At 56.1% G+C, this 21,729-nt stretch overlaps 8 protein-coding genes across 8 annotated transcripts; 5 read left to right on the top strand and 3 right to left on the bottom strand.

Moving 5' to 3' along the window:
* Positions 1-1,220: 1,220 nt before the first annotated feature.
* Positions 1,221-6,819, top strand: MFIFM68171_05353 (uncharacterized protein; the record flags this gene model as incomplete). The annotated part of the gene is made up of 3 exons (XM_071060773.1): positions 1,221-4,687; positions 5,389-5,444; positions 5,666-6,819. The coding sequence occupies 3 exons, from the start codon at positions 1,221-1,223 to the stop codon at positions 6,817-6,819; spliced, it is 4,677 nt and encodes a 1,558-aa protein (XP_070916874.1).
* A 307-nt stretch (positions 6,820-7,126) lies between these two features.
* Positions 7,127-8,722, bottom strand: LIS1_1 (Lissencephaly-1; the record flags this gene model as incomplete). The annotated part of the gene is made up of 4 exons (XM_071060772.1): positions 7,127-7,642; positions 7,695-8,372; positions 8,438-8,606; positions 8,685-8,722. The coding sequence occupies 4 exons, from the start codon at positions 8,720-8,722 to the stop codon at positions 7,127-7,129; spliced, it is 1,401 nt and encodes a 466-aa protein (XP_070916873.1).
* Positions 8,723-9,114: 392 nt separating this feature from the next.
* On the top strand, positions 9,115-10,541 carry FMT1 (Methionyl-tRNA formyltransferase; the record flags this gene model as incomplete). Its single annotated transcript, XM_071060771.1, has 4 exons — positions 9,115-9,370; positions 9,421-9,491; positions 9,545-9,672; positions 9,749-10,541. The coding sequence occupies 4 exons, from the start codon at positions 9,115-9,117 to the stop codon at positions 10,539-10,541; spliced, it is 1,248 nt and encodes a 415-aa protein (XP_070916872.1).
* Positions 10,542-10,882: 341 nt separating this feature from the next.
* On the bottom strand, positions 10,883-11,406 carry MFIFM68171_05350 (uncharacterized protein; the record flags this gene model as incomplete). The annotated part of the gene is made up of 2 exons (XM_071060770.1): positions 10,883-11,117; positions 11,201-11,406. The coding sequence occupies 2 exons, from the start codon at positions 11,404-11,406 to the stop codon at positions 10,883-10,885; spliced, it is 441 nt and encodes a 146-aa protein (XP_070916871.1).
* A 2,341-nt stretch (positions 11,407-13,747) lies between these two features.
* Positions 13,748-14,955, top strand: DRE2 (electron carrier; the record flags this gene model as incomplete). Its single annotated transcript, XM_071060769.1, has 3 exons — positions 13,748-14,580; positions 14,638-14,845; positions 14,908-14,955. The coding sequence occupies 3 exons, from the start codon at positions 13,748-13,750 to the stop codon at positions 14,953-14,955; spliced, it is 1,089 nt and encodes a 362-aa protein (XP_070916870.1).
* Positions 14,956-15,502: 547 nt separating this feature from the next.
* On the bottom strand, positions 15,503-17,601 carry KEX1 (Cell death protease; the record flags this gene model as incomplete). Its single annotated transcript, XM_071060768.1, has 3 exons — positions 15,503-16,930; positions 16,994-17,354; positions 17,429-17,601. 3 exons carry the CDS (start codon positions 17,599-17,601, stop codon positions 15,503-15,505), a joined length of 1,962 nt encoding a protein of 653 aa, XP_070916869.1.
* Positions 17,602-18,478: 877 nt separating this feature from the next.
* On the top strand, positions 18,479-19,313 carry MFIFM68171_05347 (uncharacterized protein; the record flags this gene model as incomplete). The annotated part of the gene is made up of 5 exons (XM_071060767.1): positions 18,479-18,797; positions 18,851-18,868; positions 18,910-19,029; positions 19,081-19,199; positions 19,257-19,313. 5 exons carry the CDS (start codon positions 18,479-18,481, stop codon positions 19,311-19,313), a joined length of 633 nt encoding a protein of 210 aa, XP_070916868.1.
* Positions 19,314-19,620: 307 nt separating this feature from the next.
* Positions 19,621-20,709, top strand: URA1 (dihydroorotate dehydrogenase; the record flags this gene model as incomplete). Its single annotated transcript, XM_071060766.1, has 1 exon — positions 19,621-20,709. One exon carries the CDS (start codon positions 19,621-19,623, stop codon positions 20,707-20,709), a length of 1,089 nt encoding a protein of 362 aa, XP_070916867.1.
* Positions 20,710-21,729: the final 1,020 nt, after the last annotated feature.

Below are 21,729 nucleotides of genomic sequence, written 5' to 3'. Positions count from 1 at the left end.
GAATGGCTGGTGGGCGCGGCGATGCGGGTCAATTGGGGAGGACGCGACGAACCCGGACGCGGCGCGCTAATGGTAGCGCGGTCACGGCGCGCCGTGATTGTTTAATAGCGACATTTGGCGCACAGATCAGCTTGTAATTACGGGGCTGGCGTATCGTAATTTCGGGGAGCCACCACCATTTCACTACGGTAGCCCATGAGAAAGGGTTGCGCAAGATCTTGGCACTGCTGAGGGGCTACAGTGGGTGACGCCGTGTGCCTCAAGTAAACTAATGCTTCGTCTTGTCCGCGACGCCTGCCAGAGCAAGTCTTGTATGATTACATAACATTTCACTGTGCAATTCGAAAATTGTAACTCTCTGACCGCGGGGGAAGCACTGAGCCCCCAGACGCCGGGACCAACATCTCCCAATCGTAGATAGGTCCGCGATTCAGTCGGCCAAGGTCACCAGCGACGGAGATGTCCAAGGAAAGGAGAACAACACGCGGTAGCTGTTGTGACGCATCAAATCCAGTACAAGTAGTGAAGAAATGTTGATAGCAATGGCAATCGCAGGTTTAACTAGCCCCCATACAGTGGCTCCGTGTCTCTGTAAAACAGAGATTCCCATGCGATTCCCACTGGTGATCATATCTTCCGCTGTCGATTTTGCATGGTTGATACTCCGATGAGGCCAAGGGGAGGTAAAGATGTGGCCCGACACAGCGCCACAGCCTCGTCTTTCGACAAAGTCGAAAGCCAAATGAGGCTCTAGTCCTCCACTCAGGTTGAGAGGCTGACAGCCACGACACACATGGTTATTGGGCAGCAACCCGTTGCAGCCGTATGGCATTCAGCTGGCCCGCCGCTCCATTCTTCCCTCACGACTTCGCATTTTCTCGCACAGTTGCTAGTCTACTTCTGCACCGACAGGCTACGAGAGTTTTTTTCGATCCGCATCCCCTCACTTGCAACGCCCACAGCCCAGGCGGCGTCGCTGGAAGAAGGGCCATCCTTCGCGCCGTACTCTCAAGCCCATGCGACCTCGCCATCGCTCCCTCAGCTTTCCCAAACCTTCTTCACTAGCCCAGGAGTTGGCCCTCTTTGTATCTCAGAAGACGTACGATCCTCCATGTGAGATTAGCTGATACAACGACTCACGATCATCACAGGCGGCCGAGGCCTCTTCCCGCCGCCGTCCGCTCGTACCGCAACAAACCTGTTACTTAAAGAGCTTCGTAATGGATACTCTCAGCATCATCGCGTCCACAATCGCGATCCTCCAAGCCATCGCTTCGACATATAAGGCCATCCAACACCTCAGAGGCCTCCCGAAAGCTTTCGATGAAGTGAATCGGAGTCTCCCTCTCGTGGAAGACAGTCTGGTCGTGGCCCGTGATCGGATCCGCGACGTGGACCTAGATGAATCAACAAGAAGGGCCATCGAACCCGTCATCAGTAGCTGCCAAGAGAAGGCAAAGGCGCTGCTTGAGATCTTCCAGAGAGTGGATAAGGCCAAAAAGGATGCGAATGGTTCAGCTCTCGACACCTACCGCGCCCGTATGCTCCGCTTGGGCAAAGGTCACCGGGTAGAGAACCTGATGCAGGACATACTGCGAGGCTTGCAAGCATTAGCCATCAATCAGTCGCTCAGGGCGGCAACACACGCCCAGGTGGCCAGATTGGAGAGAGCCATCTCTGTGCTATCTCAGAGGAGAGACCGCGAGACTCGGAGAATAGCTATCCTCCAGGCACTCCATGCCTCGCCCTACCGAGACAGAAAGGACAGGAACCCAAAACGGGTTCCAGGGACTTGTGAGTGGTTCGTCAACCACGATCTTTTTCGGCAGTGGCGAGAAAGCAACTCTTCAAGCATGCTCTGGGTGTCCGCAGATCCCGGTTGCGGAAAGTCTGTCTTGGCAAAGTATCTGGTGGAGGAGAAGCTTCGGACTACCGAATCCAGAACAACCTGCTATTTCTTCTTCAAGGACGATTTTGAAGATCAGAAGAGCGCGAAAAGCGCCCTTTGCTGCATCTTACACCAACTCTTTACGCAAAGAGAGGTCCTTTTCTCCGACGAGATCCTTAAGGGGTTCGAGGCTCACGAATCGCATCTGACCGGCTCATTCGGCGATCTCTGGAATGTCCTTGTTACAGTATCAGAGGACAAGAATGCCGGCGAGATAGTCTGTATTCTCGACGCCTTCGACGAATGCGATCAAGAGCGGTCCAAGCTTGCCGAAGCTTTATGCGATTTTTATCGTACCAGGAATGCTTTCAACTTGAAGTTCCTCGTCACAAGTCGGCCCCATGGCACAATCCGACGGGATTTCCAGCCTCTCGATATACCAGGATTACCTGTTGTCCACTTGAGTGGGGAAAGTGACGACGAGATGCGCAAGATTGCCCAAGAGATCGATATCTATATAAACGCCAGGGTTCAGGACATCCGAGCCATTCTGAAACTCAGCCCCGGGGAGGAGAAGCAGCTCTTGGAAGGCCTTCTGGGTGTCGCGAACCGCACTTACCTATGGGCTCATCTCACTCTAGATTTAGTTCAGGGCGATATCAACATCGATAAAACCCGAATCCACCAGATCGTTTCCTGCCTTCCACCAACCGTCGATGATGCATATGAGAGGATCCTGAACAAGAGTAATGATCCCGAAAAGGCCAGGAAATTGTTGCATATTGTCGTCAGTGCAACACGGCCCTTGACCCTCGCAGAAATGGCTGTAGCGTTTACTCTCCAACAAATCCACAAGTCATATAAAGACCTGAATCTCTCACCGGAGGAGCGATTCGGCGAGTATGTGAGAGACCTCTGCGGGCTATTTGTTACCATCATCAGCTCGAAGATCTACCTCCTTCACCAGACCGCAAGAGAATTCTTAGTTCAGGATGGCGGTTCGAAAGAGCCTTCTTCGGAGCGTCACAACAGTCTGTTAAAGTGGAAATTCTCACTCCAGCCACAAGAGTCCCATCGCATTCTTTACCAGATCTGCGTCTGGCACCTACTCTTTACCGAGTTCGAGACGCACCCTCTAGACGAGAACAAGGATTTATCCCAATACCTTCACGATCACGTGTTCCTTGACTACTCAACCAAAAACTGGGCTCTCCATTTCCGAATGTCCGGTATCGACGGTCACGCAATCATAGATTCACTGCTGGCAATTTGCGATGCGAAGTCAAACCGTTGCTTGACTTGGTTCAGAATCTACTGGTCGACTACACAGATGGACTTTCCTCAGGAGTTCACAACCCTCATGATTGCGTCCTATTTCGGACTTGAGCCAGTCGTCAAGTTACTCTTCAAGGGAGTCAATGTCGATGTCAATTCCATAGACAGCACGCATTGTCGCTCGGCACTCTCTTGGGCTTCAGAAAGCGGATTTGATGGCATCGTGAAACTGTTGATCCAGGGCCCCAGATTTCGCTTCAGGCATCTCAAATCGTCGTTTTGGAAAAGCACAGTCAAACCACCGTTTTGGACCGATACAAATATCGACGTGGGAGATAGATACCGTCGAACACCGCTATCATACGCTGCTTGGAATGGTCACATAGCCGTTGTCAAGCGGCTTGTCAAGGCAGGAGCCCGCGTCGACTCAGAGGACGACATTGGGGGGACGCCAATATCCTATGCCCTTTGCAGTGGACATGAGGCTATAGCCAACCAACTAATGAAAGGAGCCCCGGCCGATTCAGTAGATTTGATTAGTCGGAGATTACTCTTCTCCGCTATCGCAAAGAGTCATAAGGCTGTTGTCGAACGGCTACTTGAGAAGGGCGTGAACACTGAGGTGGTTGATACGGATGGCTGGACACCACTCTATATCGCTGCTCGTAACGGAGACGAGGCCATTGTGCGGCTACTACTCGGGAAGGGTGCGAATACTGAGGTGGTTGATACGGATGGCTGGACACCACTCTATATCGCTGCTATGAAAGGAGACGAGGCCATTGTGCGGCTACTACTCGGGAAGGGTGCGAATACTGAGGTGGTTGATACGAATGACTGGACACCACTCTTTACCGTTACTCGTAACGGAGACGAGGCCATTGTGCGGCTACTACTCGAGAAGGGTGCGAATACTGAGGTGGTTGATACGAGTGGCCGGACACCACTCTATATCGCTGCTATGAAAGGAGCCGAGGCCATTGTGTGGTTGCTGCTCGAGAAGGGTGCGAATACTGAGGTGGTTGATACGAGTGGCCGGACACCACTCTGTATCGCTGCTTGTAACAGACACGAGGCTACGGTTCGGCTGCTACTCGAGAAGGGAGCAAATACTGAGGTAGTCGATAAGGATGGCCAGACACTACTATGCATTGCTGCTAGGAATAGATACGAGGTTATTCTACGACTGTTACTCGAGAACGGAGCGAATACCGAGGCGGTTAATAGGTACGGCCGGACACCACTACATTATGCCGCTTGGGATGGACACGAAGCTATTATACGACTGTTGCTCGAGAAGGGAGCAAATATCGAGGTGGTTAATATGCATGGCCAAACACCACTATATATTGCCGCTTGTAAAGGACACGAGGCTATTGTGCAACTGTTGCTCGAGAACGGAGCGAATATCGAGGCGGTTAATACGTATGGCCAAACACCACTACATATTGCCGCTTGGGATGGATACGAGACTATTGTGCAGCTGCTGCTTGAGAAGGGAGCGAATATCGAGCTACTTGATAGGTCTGGCCAGACACCACTAGGTATTGCTGCTAGGAACGGACATAGGGCTGTTGTGCGGCTGCTACAATCCTATGGTGCTCAACTTTCCCAGACGATGTCGGTTTGACTTCCACCACTCTGGCCACTACCGGCTCTAGATGCTGTTTATATAGCGTTATCTGTGGCAAATCGAGTCAGCTGGAAAACTGCATAGTTAGGTACTTGCATCTATTGAAGTCTGCGATATAAAAAACCCAGCGGGTTAGCAATCATTGTAGCATCATTTTGTCACGCAGTCTTGAGCATAATCGCCAAGGAACTACAGGATGTGGACATTGGGCAGAATGGTTCATCTGCAAACAGGCTCCATCACATAGCCGGTCGAGATCTACCCCCTTCATCCTGAGCCTCGATTTCTCTAGGTCGCCATGTAGCCACATAGAAACGAGGGGCCCCGAGAGACCAGTATATCATGATGAGGCGGGCTCCGCCGAAATTCTCAGTGGATGCATCGTGTCTTCGGTGTTGACATAGCAGTGTTTTGAGGTGAACTACCCAACGACGTATTGTGCTCTAAAAACTGGCGGCTGAGGGGCTAACAATGGGCAGGATGCTTGCCAGTTCCGACTCACAGGACGGCAAAAACCCCACTCACTCACATCAAGTCCAACCGGTTGCCTGCCCCTTCTGTCATGACCATATTGTCAACATTTTCTGTTCAGACTGATTGCTCAGACGCTTTCGGACTTTGCCAACACGGATGGCCCCGCCACCTGCAGTGAGTGCTCAGGTTGAAGCCGACGCATAGCAATTGACCATTTGTTCAGACACCAGCTCCTCGATTCCTCGCATCAAAACGACCAAGTACTCAGAACTCCCAAAGCCAAACTCCAAATCAGCAACATGCAAATGTGCCACACCAGTTTCATGTCACTCCACGATTTTCCTCTACCTCTGCTTCGAGGCCATCCTCAACCCAGACGAGAGCGGCCTTCACAGCTGCGGCCTTCACAACACCGGCCTTGGCTACCAAGCCCCGAGTTCCCAGGACTCGCTCTACTCAGGATATCATCGACAACAGCTCACCCGTCTCGGATCACAATAACTCACCATCTCGGTCACCCGATACCCACAACGCCCTCCCGGAGCCAATCGAGTTCGGTTCGCCCATCGCGCCTCAATCATCACCGTCAGAAGAGCTCGAAACCTCCCGCTCCTCCAAGCGTAGACGCATCTCAATAGCTTCATCCGCCCCCAACACCGAGACCAACCCAGAGCTAGCAGCGATAGCCAGCTCACAGGCCCAAGACTCAGACCTCAAGTCTCTCCCGGACGCCCTCTCATCAGACGGCGACGATCACATCGCGTCTTACCACTCCGAAGAATTAGGAGAAGACAACGAACTCGAAGAGCACGACAACCAACCCATCACCGTCTCCTCCTCCTTCTCCTCCTCCTCTTCCGCTTCCGCCAATTCACCCTTACCAACAATCGGAAGCGAGCTCCCCTCCCAACAGCCAGCTCTCTCGGACTTTGAACAAGCCCAGGCCACCGATATCACCGATGTTACCAAACCTAATACTATTAACAACAACATCAACAACAAACCAGCCTTCCACCCAGCCCCCCGTTTCAAACACCCGGGCCATACCCACCCCAACTCCCACCCCGACCACGAAGACAGTGGGGGCTACCTCCCGGATATCTTCTCCCCCCGGCGTCGCGGAGAAAAGTACCTCGCCGGCGGGCCCGCCGCTGAGCTGCGAGACTGGCTGGTGGAGGTGAAGAGTGGCGTAGATGGAGAAGACGGACAGCAGCTGAAGGCGCCTGTCTCCGGTTCCGCTGGTGGAGGGGCGAGGGTGGTGGTTGAGCAAGTCCGGCGTGGGATGCCGGGGATGACGATGGTTTCCGGGAGTGAGGTCAATGGCGATGATGATAATGGTGCTGGTGGTGATGGCGAGAAGAAGGGGGCGGGAGTGAGGGTGATCTTGGCCGGGGAGGGGATTGTCCAGGGGTTGGGTGGTGGTGCGGGTGCGAACCGGAGGAGGGTTGTCCCCGGCGCGGTGGTGGCTGTTGCGCCGCCTGCCTGGGAGGTTGAGCTTGATGGTGAGGGGAGGTGGGCGGTGGCCTATCGATGGGAGGTGTGCGAGTAAAACCGCCACCTTCAGACTTATTCTGTGTGCTCAACTCTGAAATATAACGTACTTTCGTGGAGTGGTTCCCTCATGGGCTGAAGAGGAGGTTTAGCTTAAGACGTTTCCTGAGACTTGGCTTCTACATCATTGCTCAAACAGCACCGCAATCAGATGGTTCCGTGGTAATATACATTAGATTATGACGACTCTATATCTCTATCGCTGTCATAAAATCATGCCAGGTGTCGGATATCAATGTACCTTCTCGTCATGAGACAAGCGCGTTGTCCTGGGCCGGGCCGCTGCGGAATCATTGACAGCATTCTCAGTTGGCGAATATCCTTACTTTCCCCTCTGCCCCATCCACGCTGCCCGTAGCAACAACGCAGCGAATCTGGAGGTTGCTTGCAGCACCCGCATCACCGGGTTTCTTTGGCGTACTCTGCTCACCATTAGTCAGAGCCGTGCCATTCGCGGGGCCATCTTTCACGACGCCCGGCGCCCATCTGACGCAGCTGACAAAGCCTTCGTAGACGCCGCTGAGCACCTGGACGCACTTAGCATCCTGGCTCAGATCCCAACACCGGAGCGTCCTGTCATCTGCGACCGAGATCAGGAACTTGCCGCCCGGGTGGAACACCAGGCCCCGTACCCAGTTGTCGTGCCCGGCCAAAACCTTGATGCAGTTGCCCCGGCCGTCCCAGAGCCTGATCTGCTTGTCCCGAGAGCCGGTGGCCATAAACTCGGCCAAGCTGCTGGCTGGCGGTGCCTTCTCTAGCCCGGCGAGGCGCGCCAGATAGGGGTATGACGCGGGAGGTGCGAATGCGCAGCACAGCTTGAGCTTGTATTAGCAAACTTAGGATTTAAGGGGCGGAAGATAGGGTAAAACCTGCATTAAAATTCTCATGTCCATACAGGGCCAGCTTGCATTCTGGATCCCGACCGGATATGTCCCACAGCCGAGCTGACTTGTCCGACCCGGTTGACAACAGATAACGCCCGTCAGACGAGGGGCATACAGCTCTCGGCCAGTCCGTGTGGCCCTCGATCGTCTTGACACAGAACCCGGTTGTAACATCCCACATCTTGAGCGTGTTATCCTTGCTGGCGCTGACGAGCAGATTCCCAGCTCCGGAGGTGCCCGAGGGAATGAAGCGCACCGAGCTGACGATGTGGTCGTGGCCGGGCAGTGTCCGGATGTTTTTGTAGCCGTCCGACGGGTCCCACAGCTTGATGGACATGTCTGAGCTGCACGAGGCGAGCAACGTGCTGCCGCGAGGGCCACCAAAATCGACGTCCAGCACTGCCTTGGTGTGGCCCTTGATAGTGCGTTCGAGTTCGCCCAGTTCCCAGTCCCATATCTTTATTGTGTAGTCTTCGGAGCCGGAGGCGAGAGAGCTGAAGACGGGGTGGAAGGCGACGCAGGTTACGGGCAGGCGGTGACCTTCGAGGACGTAGCGCGGCGGGGACTTGGGCAGCCAATTGACCGGGTCCTGGTTGCGGCGGGAGGATGGCGTACAATTCTCGAGCTCGGCCTGCAGCGTTGAATTCTTGGCCTCGAGATCCAGGATCTGCGATACTATCAGGGGCCTGCGAGAGTGAGGACGGTACACGGGGTTCACAGTTGCCTACCGACCTTTTTCTGCAGCCTTATGACACTCGTCCACTTTTTCTCCAGCAGCCCCTCGTATTTCTTAGCCTTGTCGGCGTCAAAGGCATCTTCGCCGAGTCCGAGCTCGGCCCGGAGGGCAGCAGCAGTGTTGGGCAGGTTCTGCGAGGCGAGATAGGCGATGATGGACTTGTGCCTGTCATGGTGAGCAAATCAGCTGCAGGTCGCGAGGAGAAAGCAGAACAAAAACACGAATGGATCTGCAGCCACCTACAGCTCTTCAGCTTGCCGGGTCGTCAGAATTTGCGCCATGCTGGCTGACATGATTCAGAGCATCGGCTCTGGCGTCCACCGGCCTGGACATGGCAGCGATTTATTGCATCTCTCAACCTTCCACCGCCCTGGCTTGGCTTGGCTGAGCTATGATGGATCCTGTCTGCACCCTGCATGCAGATTGGTGGGGCCGCGCAGGGGTAGCTCTCCGCTTGGCATTTTGTAAGTCGGGTTCACTCAGCTGCCATTCAAGCTAAGGTTCGATAATTCTCCGTTGGATCTTCGAGTCGAAGGAGTGGAAGTTGGGCAATTGTAACGGCATTCTTTTTCTTTCCTTCTATTTATTTTATTTATCCACCCCAGGATATGAAACGGTGATACCCGTGTGAGAGTTTCTTCAGAGCGGTGAGCCGTGGGCTGTGAGCTGTAAGATGGTGCTGGGTATGCTCACGAGGCCTGTCCTGCGGACCCGGCCCAGATCTGTACCGCGATTGGCCTCATATAGCACCGCTTCCAAGGCCTCTGACCCTTTGAGGATTCTATTCTGTGGCTCGGATGAGTTCAGCTGTTTCTCGCTGCGGGCGCTGCACGAAGAGCACAAACGAAATGCTGACCTGATCCGGTCAATTGACGTGGTTGTCAGGCCCAGCAAGCCAACAGGGCGAGGATACAGAGTCCTCAGAGAAGGTAACCTGCTCACTTAATATCGGCATTCACGATCTCTGACGGCGCCCTAGTTCCCCTCCGGACTCTTGCGGACGAACTCAGCCTCCCCATTCATGTGAGAGACACTTTTACAAGCTGGGATGTAAGTTGATACTCCCGACTCCTAAGATCACCTCATATACTAACACCCCCCAGATGCCCAAACCGGATGGCTCCCCGATCAACCTAATCATCGCCGTCTCCTTCGGCCTCTTCGTGCCTCCTCGCCTCCTCAACCTCTCTAAATACGGCGGCCTCAACGTCCACCCTTCCCTCCTCCCTGAGTGAGCGCTCCCCTCCCTGCAAACATCTCCTCTTCGACAGCACTCCTCCAGTCTAACCCTATCATGTTACCCTCAGCCTCCGCGGCCCGGCGCCACTCCACCACGCGCTCCTCAACAGCGACTCGCACACGGGCATATCCATCCAGACGCTCTCGCCACAAGCCTTCGACGCAGGCGCCATCCTCCTGCAGACCCCGCGGCCCGGCACCCCCATCCCGCCCAACTGCACGGTCGCCCAGCTCCACGACACGCTGGCGCCGCGGGGGGCAGAGATGCTCGTCGAGGTGCTCCGGCGCGGGCTACACGTTGCTCCCTACCCCGACCAATCCCCCTACCACCAGCACCATCGCCGAGATTCCGTAGGCGGCGAGCAGCTACGGCACGCCCCCAAGATTACCTCCGATGACAGGCAGGTCCGCTGGAGCGGCGCCACCGGCGCGCGAGACGTCGCCCTGCGCGGGAGGGTGCTCGGCCCGCTGTGGACACACGTCCTCGTGACCGACCGCCGTTCCGGGCCTGGTTCCAGTTCCGGGTCCGGGTCCGGGTCCGGGTCAGGGTCAGGGTCGAGAGGAGAGAAGACGGTTGAGAGACGGGCTATCCTGGAGGAGTTATCCGAGGCGGGGGCGGCGGGGGATGTACGACCAATTCAAGGAGCGACAGTAGGGGGTTTTGTAACTTGGGTGCAAATGCCTGGAAAGAAGGATGTGGATTTTGGAAAGGACGAAGTTAGGGTGCAGTATCATGCAGATGGCGATGCGGTTGTGGTGCGCATGCCTGATGGGTCCTTGCTGAGAATCGGGCGGATCAAGCTTGAGGGGTCGACCTCGAAGCCCGCGAGACAGGTACTTGCGAGTATCGGCTCCAAATGAGATACCAGAGGCAGTTTGTGGGGCATAGGAGACTCATTATGTACCCAGGATTGCATGTATATTCACACTCACGCGAATGCACCGAGACAAAGAAATTGCGTCAAATCGGACTGGGTGCCCGTGAATCATAAATTCGCAGTACTGTACAGGCGGTGTGCCAACCGCATCATAAAATGCTCTCGAAAGTATGAGCATGATCCTCCGAATCAGGTGTGGTAGTCAGATAGAAGGCAATTCCCATGCCAGATGTCCAGCCAGAAACGTCTTCCGCCAAGGACATGGATTCCCGCAATGCATTTCGCAGGTGACCGCCTCACTCGTGGAACTCGCCGTGCCCGCATCTACATGTTGTGCGGCTTGTCCTCGTCAATGCTGGCCCCGCTTGAGGAGCCCTCCGTCTTCTCATCCTGGTCCTCGGGCCCGTGGAGCGTCTCCTCGAACACGGGCTCAGGCTCGTTCACCTCAAACTTGGTCTTGAGGTTCTCGAGGCCCAATGACACGCCGCTGCTGTTGGAGCGGCGGCGGGCGTTGGTAAAGTTGAAGCCCTCGTCAACTACTTCGTCGCCGGCGTTGCCCCTGGAGAGTAGTGTGTTAGCGACGTGAAAGCGGCACAAGTAAGTGCGGATGCCGGGTGGCGAGAGCCAGAGAATGAATCTTACCAGTTTGCCCTGCCAGCACCATTTTTCTTGGTCTTTTTGGGGTCGGCATCAGCGAAGCCGTGCTTGCCAAAGTATTTCGGCACATGCTCCTGGGGAAGAGCCGTGCCGTCGGCCAGGCCGGCGTGGTCCTTGTCGTTGAACTTGTGGGAGCGAGTCACTGCGAACAAAGCGAGCACTTGGTTAGTAGACGATGGTGATGATGTCATATCGGAACCATTCCGTGGAACGCGAGACTTACTGTTGATGGTTTGTTATGGATGAAGGGTTGGAGGAGAGTGTGAACGAGGTTGCTTGGGTAGACTTGTTGGTAGAGGTCAGCGTCACACGAACGATGCGGGGTCGGTGGTGTTGGTAGGCTGGGGGGGTGAAGGAGGGGTTGAGCAGCTGGAGCTGGAGATGCCTACGTCTGATGTAGTTGATCGTTGATGTCACAGAGATGGCTCAGAGGTGAGAATCACTTCAGCCGGTGTCGTCGGTTGGATTCAGCAACCGCCTGGTTCCCGGTGATGGAATTGGGATGGAGAGAATCGATGGATGACGGATTCGTCGATGACTAATGTTGGTTCTGGTCATTGAAGGAAAGGGTGACGAGGCAGAGGATGGGAGCTCCCTGGCTTTTAAAGGCAGCATCGGCGAGCTCCCAAATGCCCAGAGCTACAGCTGGCCACTCACAACTCGAATTGATCAGGCGAGCAGCTCCAAAGGGAAAGAACAAGGGGGTCGGGGAGGGGTGCTGCAGTGTCCCGGCAGCTGTGGGGAGCAACGAGGCGTTGGGGGGAGTCGCGTGATCTGATGCAAGAGAGCATGAGACTGGGCTGACTTGCACAGAAGCAACTCACTTCGACCGTTCATTCCGTGATCTGCACCGCGAGACAAGGGATTAGCTCCCAAACCTGCAAACTCGGTCAACTATTCAATTTAGCCATAGTGAGATTTTCGTATCCTTTTTCCTTGTTAATTGATGGCTGTCCAGAACCAATTGTGCTGAAGCTGCGTCTTTGTGAGCTGCTGGCCTCGCCCGCTCCGCCAATTCGAACTGTGGAGGCGTCTGGATGCGTGACATCAGCTTCCCCACTGCATGTCTCAGGGACTCCTGGTCTCTCGGGTCGCCTGCACATTGCGGGGTATGGAGTACGGGCCTACTGTAGGTTACACTAGCGCCCATGCTCCCGCTGGCTAGCGCTGCTAGCGCTGTTTGACCGGCTCTGCATCAGCTGAAGTCTGCTCCCTGGTTTCTCTCAGGATCGAGCCCAGGAGATACCTCGGCCAGATGAACAGCAATAGACTCCATATGGAGGATTGAATGTGAAATGTTTCTGGGATACGCATAGAATTGATTGGAACTATAGGCTCGAGCCCGTGTCAGATACGATCGGGCAGCTAGCCCCACAGCTCGGTTCAAATTCTAGGGTCCATCACGCAACGTTCGGTGTGTTTCCATTCAGCTGCGCCCAGCTGTTCACTCCAAGGGTCCAGAACTCCGTAGAAAAACCAAGCCGGGCCGTAACCAAATGCAACTGCAATCAGGGTAGGGAGCATGGGCCCGATTATCCATTGGCAGGTTGTCAGAAGCGTTATTCGACAGTGTAAGTGACTGAGTGGCCATATTCCCTAGCCGTTGGCAGCCCACGCCCATCTTCTAACACATTCCTCCAATACCCCATGGTATACTGCCACGTATACTGTTCTGAATGTCTTGAATGTGTTACCTGCGGTGGTTAACCCTCCGCTGTTCGAAAAGTGGTGATGTACGCTCCCAAAAATGACATTCGCGGCATTGTCAACACCGAAGAAGCCCTTGCCCGCTCACCTATTGCTAGCACTTTCTCCTGTTGCTCACAGGACGCTCATTAGAAGATCTATTATAGAGGCCGGAGGACCGCGGCCCTGCAAGAGAAGTGTGTCCTTTCCAAACGATGCTCAAAGTGAACGGCTACGTCGCTCGAGCGCTGGAGAGCTGGAGATGAGAGCTTCTGCTGTTACTAAGCTTCGCCGGCTAGATTGATGCTTGACATCGAGTCTACTTTGGCTGTGAAAGGTAGAACGTACGACCTGAGTGCTATGGGAAATGTGTTCCCAAACTTCGCAATCCGCGCTTGCTGTGTATTGCGCAATCACATAGCTTTCAATTGCGCGGCGCGGCGTGGCAGTCCACCAGCAAAGCCGGCCGACATCGGATGGTGCGGCTATCCAACACTAACATAAAGAGAGGTTGTATCCCTAACCAGATTACTCGCCACTGCAAGTATTCCATTCCTGGAAAACTCGCACTGTCTAAATCAGACCAGCGATAAGCGTTTGTGGCGACGCTTGGTAATGCAAACCGCTGGGTCGCGGGGCTATCTCCGCTGCAAAAGTGAGCAACTCCACGGAAATTCTCACCATTATCAATCAGGCATGCATCAACCCCACCTCTTCCTCATATCTCGACCACGGCCAACATCACGCTTTCAAACCCCAAACCATCATCGCACCCCTGACCCTTTTCCTCTGCTCTCTCGATTCACCAATCGCACTTTTTCACCCGCCAACGGCGCAACCGCAAACATGTCCCCGGTCCTCCTAGACACCACTCCAGACTTCATTGACCCCGCCATGGCCGCCGCCCCTCCATCCACATCCACCACCACCACCGCCGCCACGCAACGAACCCTCCTCCTGGCGCCGCCCTCGCTCGCCTCGCGCGAGGACCGCCTCAGCACGCTATTCGCCACGTACCCGCGCGCGACCACCGACCTGCAGATGCTGGACCGGCTGGCCGCGGGGCTGGTGACGCTGCCCGCCGCGACGTACGACCTGGTGCTGGTGCTAACGGACCCGGACGGCGGGCGGCGGGCCGAGGCGGCGGCGCTGCTGGGCGACCGCGCCGTGTGGGCGCGGCTGGTGCCGGCGATGAAGGCCGGGGGGAGGCTGGCGAGCGAGGACGGGAGCGCTGGCCGGGAGCTGACCAAGGAGGCGGTGCTCGCCGGCCTGCTGCCGGCGGAGGGGGACGGGTTCACGAAGCCCGAGTATGCCGAGGAGGAGGTCGTCCCGTTGCGGTTTGGCAAGGGGAAGAAGAACGGGGTGAGCACCGCGAACGGGGTGCAGAATGGGCCGACGGTTGGGGCAAGGAGCTCGGCCGGCCCTGCCGTGGGCGCGGTTACGGTTAATATTGGGGGGAAGACGGAAGCCCTTGGGATGGTTCCGCCCGCTGCGACGAAGACGACGGCGGGGGTTGGATTCGTGGATTTCAGCGACGATTTGGACTTGGATGCCGAGGACGACGACGATGTTATTGATGAGGACACCCTCCTGACCGAGGAGGATCTGCGGCGGCCGATCCAGCAGCCCCCTGAGTGTCAGCCGCAGCCGGGGAAGAAGAGGCGGGCCTGCAAGGACTGGTATGCGTTCCCGCCCAGTTTCCCCTCGCAGTGGCCGGTTAGCTAACACTTTCACAGCACGTGTGGGCTGGCATCGAGGCTCGAGGCTGAAGACAAGGCGCGGCGTGAAAAAGCAGACAAAGACCTGGGCTCCATGAAGCTCAAGTCTGAGGACCTGAACGAGCTCGACTTTACCGTCCAGGGCAAGACTGGTTCTTGTGGCAGCTGTTACCTAGGCGACGCCTTTAGATGTTCTGACTGTCCCTACATCGGACTGCCTGCATTTGTATGTGCCTCGCTGATACATAAGCCTGATGGAAAGAGAAGAGCGCTAACACAATGCCATAGAAACCCGGCGAGGAGGTCAAGATCATGAACAACGCCGTCCAGCTTTAAGGCGGTGGCAGCCGATGCCCAACACGGCGGCATGGATCGATCCATGATACGATGGCAAGACGATTCGAGAGAGGAACGTTGAAGGACGGATCCCTGACTTGCTACTGCTAGAGAGAGTCTGGTGGTACGCGCATCTACCTTAGACAGCACATGTATTGTGTGATTGGGATATCGAGGAACCCGGAGCATCTGAAGGTGCTCTGATGCATTAGTAGATGCCGTGGGATAGACCCGGCGCGATAAATCATTCGCGTCAACAGACTCCATAAACTGGGGTGCTAATGACTGGACGAATGAACATCACATGTCAAAGCACAGTCTATCGCGAGCACCCAGTAACTGCGCCAACCGAGACAGGATATATCCACCCGAGTGACTTGTATTTCCAGCGGAACACTAGAAGAACCAACTCCGAAATACTCAAAAAGAATCCGCACCCACTTACGCCGAGTCCTTCTCCTTCACCAGCCGCCCATGTGTGTAATGTATATATGATGCATTTCTCGCCAATACACCCCAAAGCCGTTATACCCAACTTCGAGTCCACTCACGACGAACCTCCATTTGCTTTCTCGTTCTCGTTCTTGTTCTCCTTCCCCTCCTCCTCCTCGTCGTCGTCGCTTACCCCTCCCAGGCTGTACCTCGTATCCCGCTCCTCGTACGCCTCAGCCGCCGTTGCCGTCATGGGTGTTTGCACAGTCAAATCATCCAACTGGCTCTCGTCAAAGTCGCCCGCTTCCAGATCCCTCCGGTTCCTCTGACTCCTAAACATCGCCAGAGTCCTCCCCCGCTCGCTGTTTGACGAAGGCCCGCCCGCCCTTCCGACCGGACTCGCCTCTCCACCGCCGGGAAGGTTTTGGTACCCCTGCCTCCGCCTCCGATCGCGCCAGACGAAGAACAGCCACAGCGCGGCGGCCACCGCCACCACGATGAGCACGACGAAGCCGGAGCGGCGGTACGCCTCCCACTTGGCCTTGTCCAGCTTCTCCTTCTCGGCCTGCTGGTCGGCGGTGCCGTTGCCGGCAGCGCCGCCGACGGTGGTCTCGGGCCCCTTCTCGCCGTCCAGCCGGCTGTCGGTGGGACGCCCGCCAATGTTGGTGATGTCGACGCCCATGAAGCGGTCGAGCATGTCGCGCGAGCGGCGCGGGTGGTCAAAGGGCACCATGTGGCTGGAGTTGTAGAAGACGACGTACGTCAGGTTGCGCGCCTCCTGCCAGAAGCCGGCCGCCTCGCCCTCGAAGGTCCAGTCGCGGCGGGGCGCCCACGTCCCGGGGGAGAGCTCGAACCCGCGGCCGCCGTTCCAGGCCATGTTGCTGATGAGCGCTTCGGTGCCGAGGTGGTTGCAGATGAGGTCCTCGGCACCCGAGAAGAGCATGATGGGGATTTCGGCAAGGAGGTCCGGGAGGAGGTCAACCGAGGGCCGGGACTTGACCGGGTGGAACTTTTGGTGGACTTGGCCGTTACATTCCACCCAGCCAGTGGCTTTGTTGGGGCTGACGTGAAGGGCGTCAGTGACGTCTTTACGGCGGAGATACGGCGTAACGGTAGCGAGGTCTGGGGGCCAGTTCATGCCGCACGATGGATATGTGTCTTTGAGGCGGACGTCGTACATGTTGTAGCATTGAAGTTGGTTGTCGTTGCCGCGGGTGGCCGTGTATTGCAAAATGTCCTGGAGGATCTTTTCGCAGTCTTGATTGTCGACGACGCCCTCGCTGATGGCGAGCTGCTTCTGACAGATACGGTGCTGGACTTCGAGCTTGTTGGCGGCGTCGCTTCCCTTTTCCACCAGGCCCTTCTGGTAGGCGAATTGGAGGTAGGCGTCATACTGCTCGGGCGGCGAGATCCATCCGTTTCCGATAAGGAGGCCCATCAAGTTCCATTTGTGTTTCGTGGTGGCAAGCTTGTTCCGAGCCAGGATGTGCTTCGCGATGTAGGGAATGTGCTGGCCGGCGTAGGACTCTCCGGCGATGTAAATCTGGAAAAAGAGGAGTCAGAAGGCCCAAGGCACAAGGAAGGTATATACAAGGTTGCAACCTACATCGTCATGTTCGTACTCTGGGAACAGGGCGTACCACTTCTCCAAAAAGGTGATGAACTGGTCGGCCATCTCATCCAGCTCGCTCACGTAGGCGTTGGTGTCGGCGTAGCTGTAGCCGGTGCCCACGGGGTTGTCGACGAACAGGACATTTGCGAACTCGTTCCAGGCGCCTTCATTGTAGACGAGCGTGTCCTGGTCCTTCACTCGGTAGGGGCCAATCTCCATCAATGCGCCGTCCTCCGAGCTGCACCCCGGGCCGCCATTCAGCCAGATGACGGTCCGCTGCTTGTTGGCGATGTGCTTATTTTGGAAATGCCAAAAGAAGAGGTTGCCGTTGTGTTCGGGCGTAATCTCGATGTGCCTAGTGTCAGGAGCACCATGTCAGCTTCGGTTTCCATCCGGGTGGCTTGCAGCCTTTGAGAGGGCGACGCGTACCCAGCGTGCATCTTTACCAGAGGTCCCTCAGGTGCGCCCGGTAGCGAATGGACAAAATAGTCGCCGGCTGCACCGTCGGCGACGGCCAAGGTTGCCGTCCATGATAGAGCGAGCGCTGTAGCGATGGCAGGCAGGCGCATCCAGCCCGCAAGAGACGGACCAAGAAGGGCCATGATCGCCGTTTGCGCGGGTCGCAAGAGACGACCCGACAGCAGAATATTAAACGCGATCGAAATAGAGTGGCGGCAACTGCTGTCTACCTAGTTCGGCCGACCGCGATCATGGGAAGTGGTATAGGCGGGAATAGCGGGCGCGAAAAATCGAGGTTAGTAGTTAAGAAAGTGAATGCAAATGCAACGGACAGATATGTCCCTTCTGCGGGAGGACACAGGCGGCTGACGACTGCTAACGCTTGGCGTCCGCGGTTTAGCCTGGCTCGGTATGTCAGAGAGGAATCCTGCCACAGCAGTACTCAATTGGTTTCGTCAACGGGGCAGTTGGGAGCTTGCGGCTTTGGTCAGTCGTTCTTTTGATTCTTTTACCATGTGGTTTTGCTTGTCCAAGGCTAAGTAACTTGGGATGCTCGCCCGGCGCGCAATCAGAAGTCGAGCGTGTTTCACCGTGCTGGGCCCGTCCAACAAAGCTAAGCCGCGCCACACTCCCGAAATAGGAGTTGAATAGAAACACCCCAAATCCTTGAGACGCCGTCGCTTCTGCCTGGGGATGTAGCTCAATGCTTCGCCTGCGCCTTAGTTTGAAACATTACGGTAGGCCAACTCAGGTCTTGATAGGTACCGAGAGGAGGATGGACCGGCCGGCCGATTCTCCCGTGGCCTCGGCGGGTCGGAAGTGGGGTTCTGATCTGCCCGGCCCGTTCGCTAGGCGTTCTTGGCATCGGGCCCCAATTATTGACAGCAGGAAGCTAAAATTTGGTGATGGATGAGCCCTGTCTATATACACCACTCTCCTCGATAGAAAGGTCCTTTTGCTTCTGGCATTGCTGTCTTAGTGCCCGTCCAAGTCAAACCACCAAGACGGCCCCGTATCACAATGGCGTCTTCCACCAAAACGTACATTGTCGAGCATCTTGACCCTGAGCTCGGACCCTGGTCAGAGCTCGAATATCTTGCCATTGCTTCAGAGTCTCAAGCTGCCGGTGCCAAGTTTTGTCTCTCATCTCTTCCGCCGGAATTTAATGTTCCAGACCGCCTGAAGACGTTCCCTTCCTTCACGGCGGAGACCAAGGGTGTGGAGGAGCTGTACGCGAACGACAGGGCACGGGTTTGTCTGCTTGACCCGGCCGCTGCAAGCGACCTCTCCCCGGAGGATGGAGATAAGTTTGACGTGTTTCTATTCGGTGGTATTCTTGGTCAGTCACATACTTGCCTAGGAAACTCTGAACATCTACTGACAAGACCACAGGCGATGATCCTCCAAGAGGTAAACTTGACGGTAGCCCTTGAACAATTCCATCCTAACAGCAAGAGCAGACAGGACCTCTGAGCTGCGTAGGAAAGGGTTCGAAGGCCGGCGACTTGGCCCAGTGCAGATGACCACCGACACGGCAGTGAGAGTCACTCGTCTTGTCGTCCAGGGCAAAAGTACGTGGGTTTAGTTGGTCACCGTTTGTGGTTCAAGCTAACATGGCCCAGCTCCGCTGGACGAAATTCCCTACCTAGACTACCCGGAGCTCAAGTTCAATGAGCATGAGAGCACTGAGATGCCGTTCCGGTACGTCAAGGGCGAGGAGGGAAAGCCCGTCATGCCAGAGGTGAGTTCGTTTCTGGCACCTTCACATAGTTCGTTCACGGCTCATAAGACGGCGCAGGGTATGGTGGACCTAATCAAAAAGGACGCCGACAAGGCAATTGATGATTTATTTTGATCCACCCGCAGGGGGCGAAAAGCAATGCACTCTCTGGTTCATCTTTAGCATTGCACCGAGCGCGCTTGATCCTCGGTAACTTATTGTGTGATTTTATCCCCCTTTTAATCCCCGTCTCTGTTGAGCGGGGTCTTGCTGCTGGTGCTTATCTAATCGCAAAATCCCCGCGGCAGCAGCAGTCCAACACTCTCAGAGCTATTACCATCAGAAGCTCTTAGATATTCGCGAGTCCAGCAGCCAGGGAGTTTCATGCTCACGAAATCTGCATTAGCATCGACAGTATCCCTTCGAGTGACTTACGCTCATCATGGCTGGTTTACCTCCCCCATTAGAGATCCACCCGCCCCTGATCAACTCGGCAAACCCCTGGGCCACCACGCTCGACGATCTGAGAAGCCTCTACGCCAGCCGCTCCACAGGTGCAGTCACCACACGAACCTCTCTCATCAAAGGCTTTGACCACGACCCCGCAAAGCACCAATACATCTTCTTTGATCCATCCACTCACAATGCATCTCCAGAACCGGACCAGTCGCAAGCCGGCCTCGCCCAAAACGCAAGCCTCAACTCGCTTGGCTACAGCCCCCTCCCATTGGAAACCTACCTGAGCTTCATCAAGACGATCTCCGACGAACAAAAACACCATCACCACCCCCAGCAACAACAGCCCACCGAGTCCAGCCCCAACCCAAGGAAAGGCTTCATCATCTCGGTAACCGGCACCCCAGACGAAATAGCCGCCAGCTACAAGCTCATCGCGTCCGCCGCTCCGGACCTCCACTTACCCCTAGTAGCCATGGAAGTCAATCTGAGCTGCCCCAACATCCCCAACCACCCGCCACCGGCTTACTCCCGCGACGCCCTGATCACCTACCTCGAGCAGCTCCACCGAGTGTTTGCCACCGCCGGCCCGGGCCTGCCGCGGATCCCGGTCGGGCTGAAGACGCCGCCGTATACCCACGCGGGGGAGTACGAAGGGCTGATGGCGGCGCTGGAAAGGGCGGCGGAGGAGGAGCCGGGCGGGGTGTGTCCGGTTAGCTTTATCACCGCGACGAACACCCTCGGGTCGTGTCTGGTCTTTTCTGCGGAAGATGGGGAGGCTTCGTCGTCGGGGGCGCGCTTCGCGTTGCCTGGAGCTGGGATGGGGGGGATGGCGGGTGCGCCGCTGCACCCTCTGGCGCTGGGGAACGTGTGTACCCTTCGGCGGATGCTGGATGAGCGCCGTGACAAGTTGGGTCATGTTAAGGTTATCGGGGTGGGAGGGGTGTTGGACGCGGAGGGGTATCGCAGGATGAGGGCCGTGGGGGCGTATGCGGTGGGTATTGGGACGGGGCTGGGTTTGAAAGGGGTGGGCATCTTTGGGGAGATCGAAGCGGGTTTGGGAGGGCGGTGGTAGTGACTCGTCGTGGTCTGACTGCTCGGTTCGTACTCGGCTTGGGTGTTCCCGGAGAGGAGCGCGATGGGAGACGGACGACAAGAGTTCCGCACTCCTTGAGTTGCTTAGGCCACAGTCCTTTACGCCCGCTTGAATATGGGTCTCGCTGGCGTCCAGGAGTCCATCCCAAGTAAGGTATGCAGTTCGGATGACCTGCACGTGTGGCGCGAGGGAAGTTCTGATCACCCCGTTGCTTCAATCTCCTTTGGCTCCGTCGTCTCCATTCGTGGCGATATCTCAGGCCAATAGCTCCAATGACCGGGAATGACGGCGCTGGTAGCGAGCTGGAGGATGCCAAATTTTCCAGCAGTGGAAATGCTTCAAACTGAGATGGTGAAGGGGCTGATACCCTACCTACCTTTTTCAGCCAACAAGGGTAGCCTGGGGCTCAACACCAACATGCGAAACCATCTCCCTTCATGTTCGACATTGCTACCTTAAGCTAGTTATTCTTAGCTTGGGCGACCTCGGAGAATTCTACCTGACGCCAACGGGGACCGCCAATGCTAGGCAATCACGGGGATAACCGGGTAGGTCTTCCCAGTGTATCGTTCCCTTTAAGCGGCGGGATCGCCCCTGGTTTGACAGTTGCCCGCATCTGATGGAAATTTGGTCCTATTCAGCCTGAAATCAAGAAGGGAGATCCAGAAGGGCATATGGTGAAACGGTGAGCGACGTTACCGTTTCGCGGCTGGAACGGGCAAACGGTGGTGGTCTCCTGTGGTAAGATGATCACTCTGGATTCAGCGTATGGATGGAAAGTAGCAATCCCGCCCATAAACTGCTGACGGCAGGGTTGACGGAGGAATTCGAACGCGGATCCTACCAGTGATGTTGTCAGTTTGGGTCGGGGGTGCACCTGGGATGATGTTCTGGAGATGATCGCTGTGGAAGCAGGACAGATCTGCTTGAATTGCCCCCCGACCTCTCACTTCAGTGAGGGCCGCCTGCGTTCGGAGACCCTGCGGGGGCCCGCCTTAC

Source organism: Madurella fahalii (assembly GCF_045866475.1).
Source record: "Madurella fahalii IFM 68171 DNA, scaffold_2, whole genome shotgun sequence".
NCBI classification, from domain to species: Eukaryota; Fungi; Ascomycota; class Sordariomycetes; order Sordariales; genus Madurella; species Madurella fahalii.
This window is presented reverse-complemented; position numbering and strand designations above follow the sequence as displayed.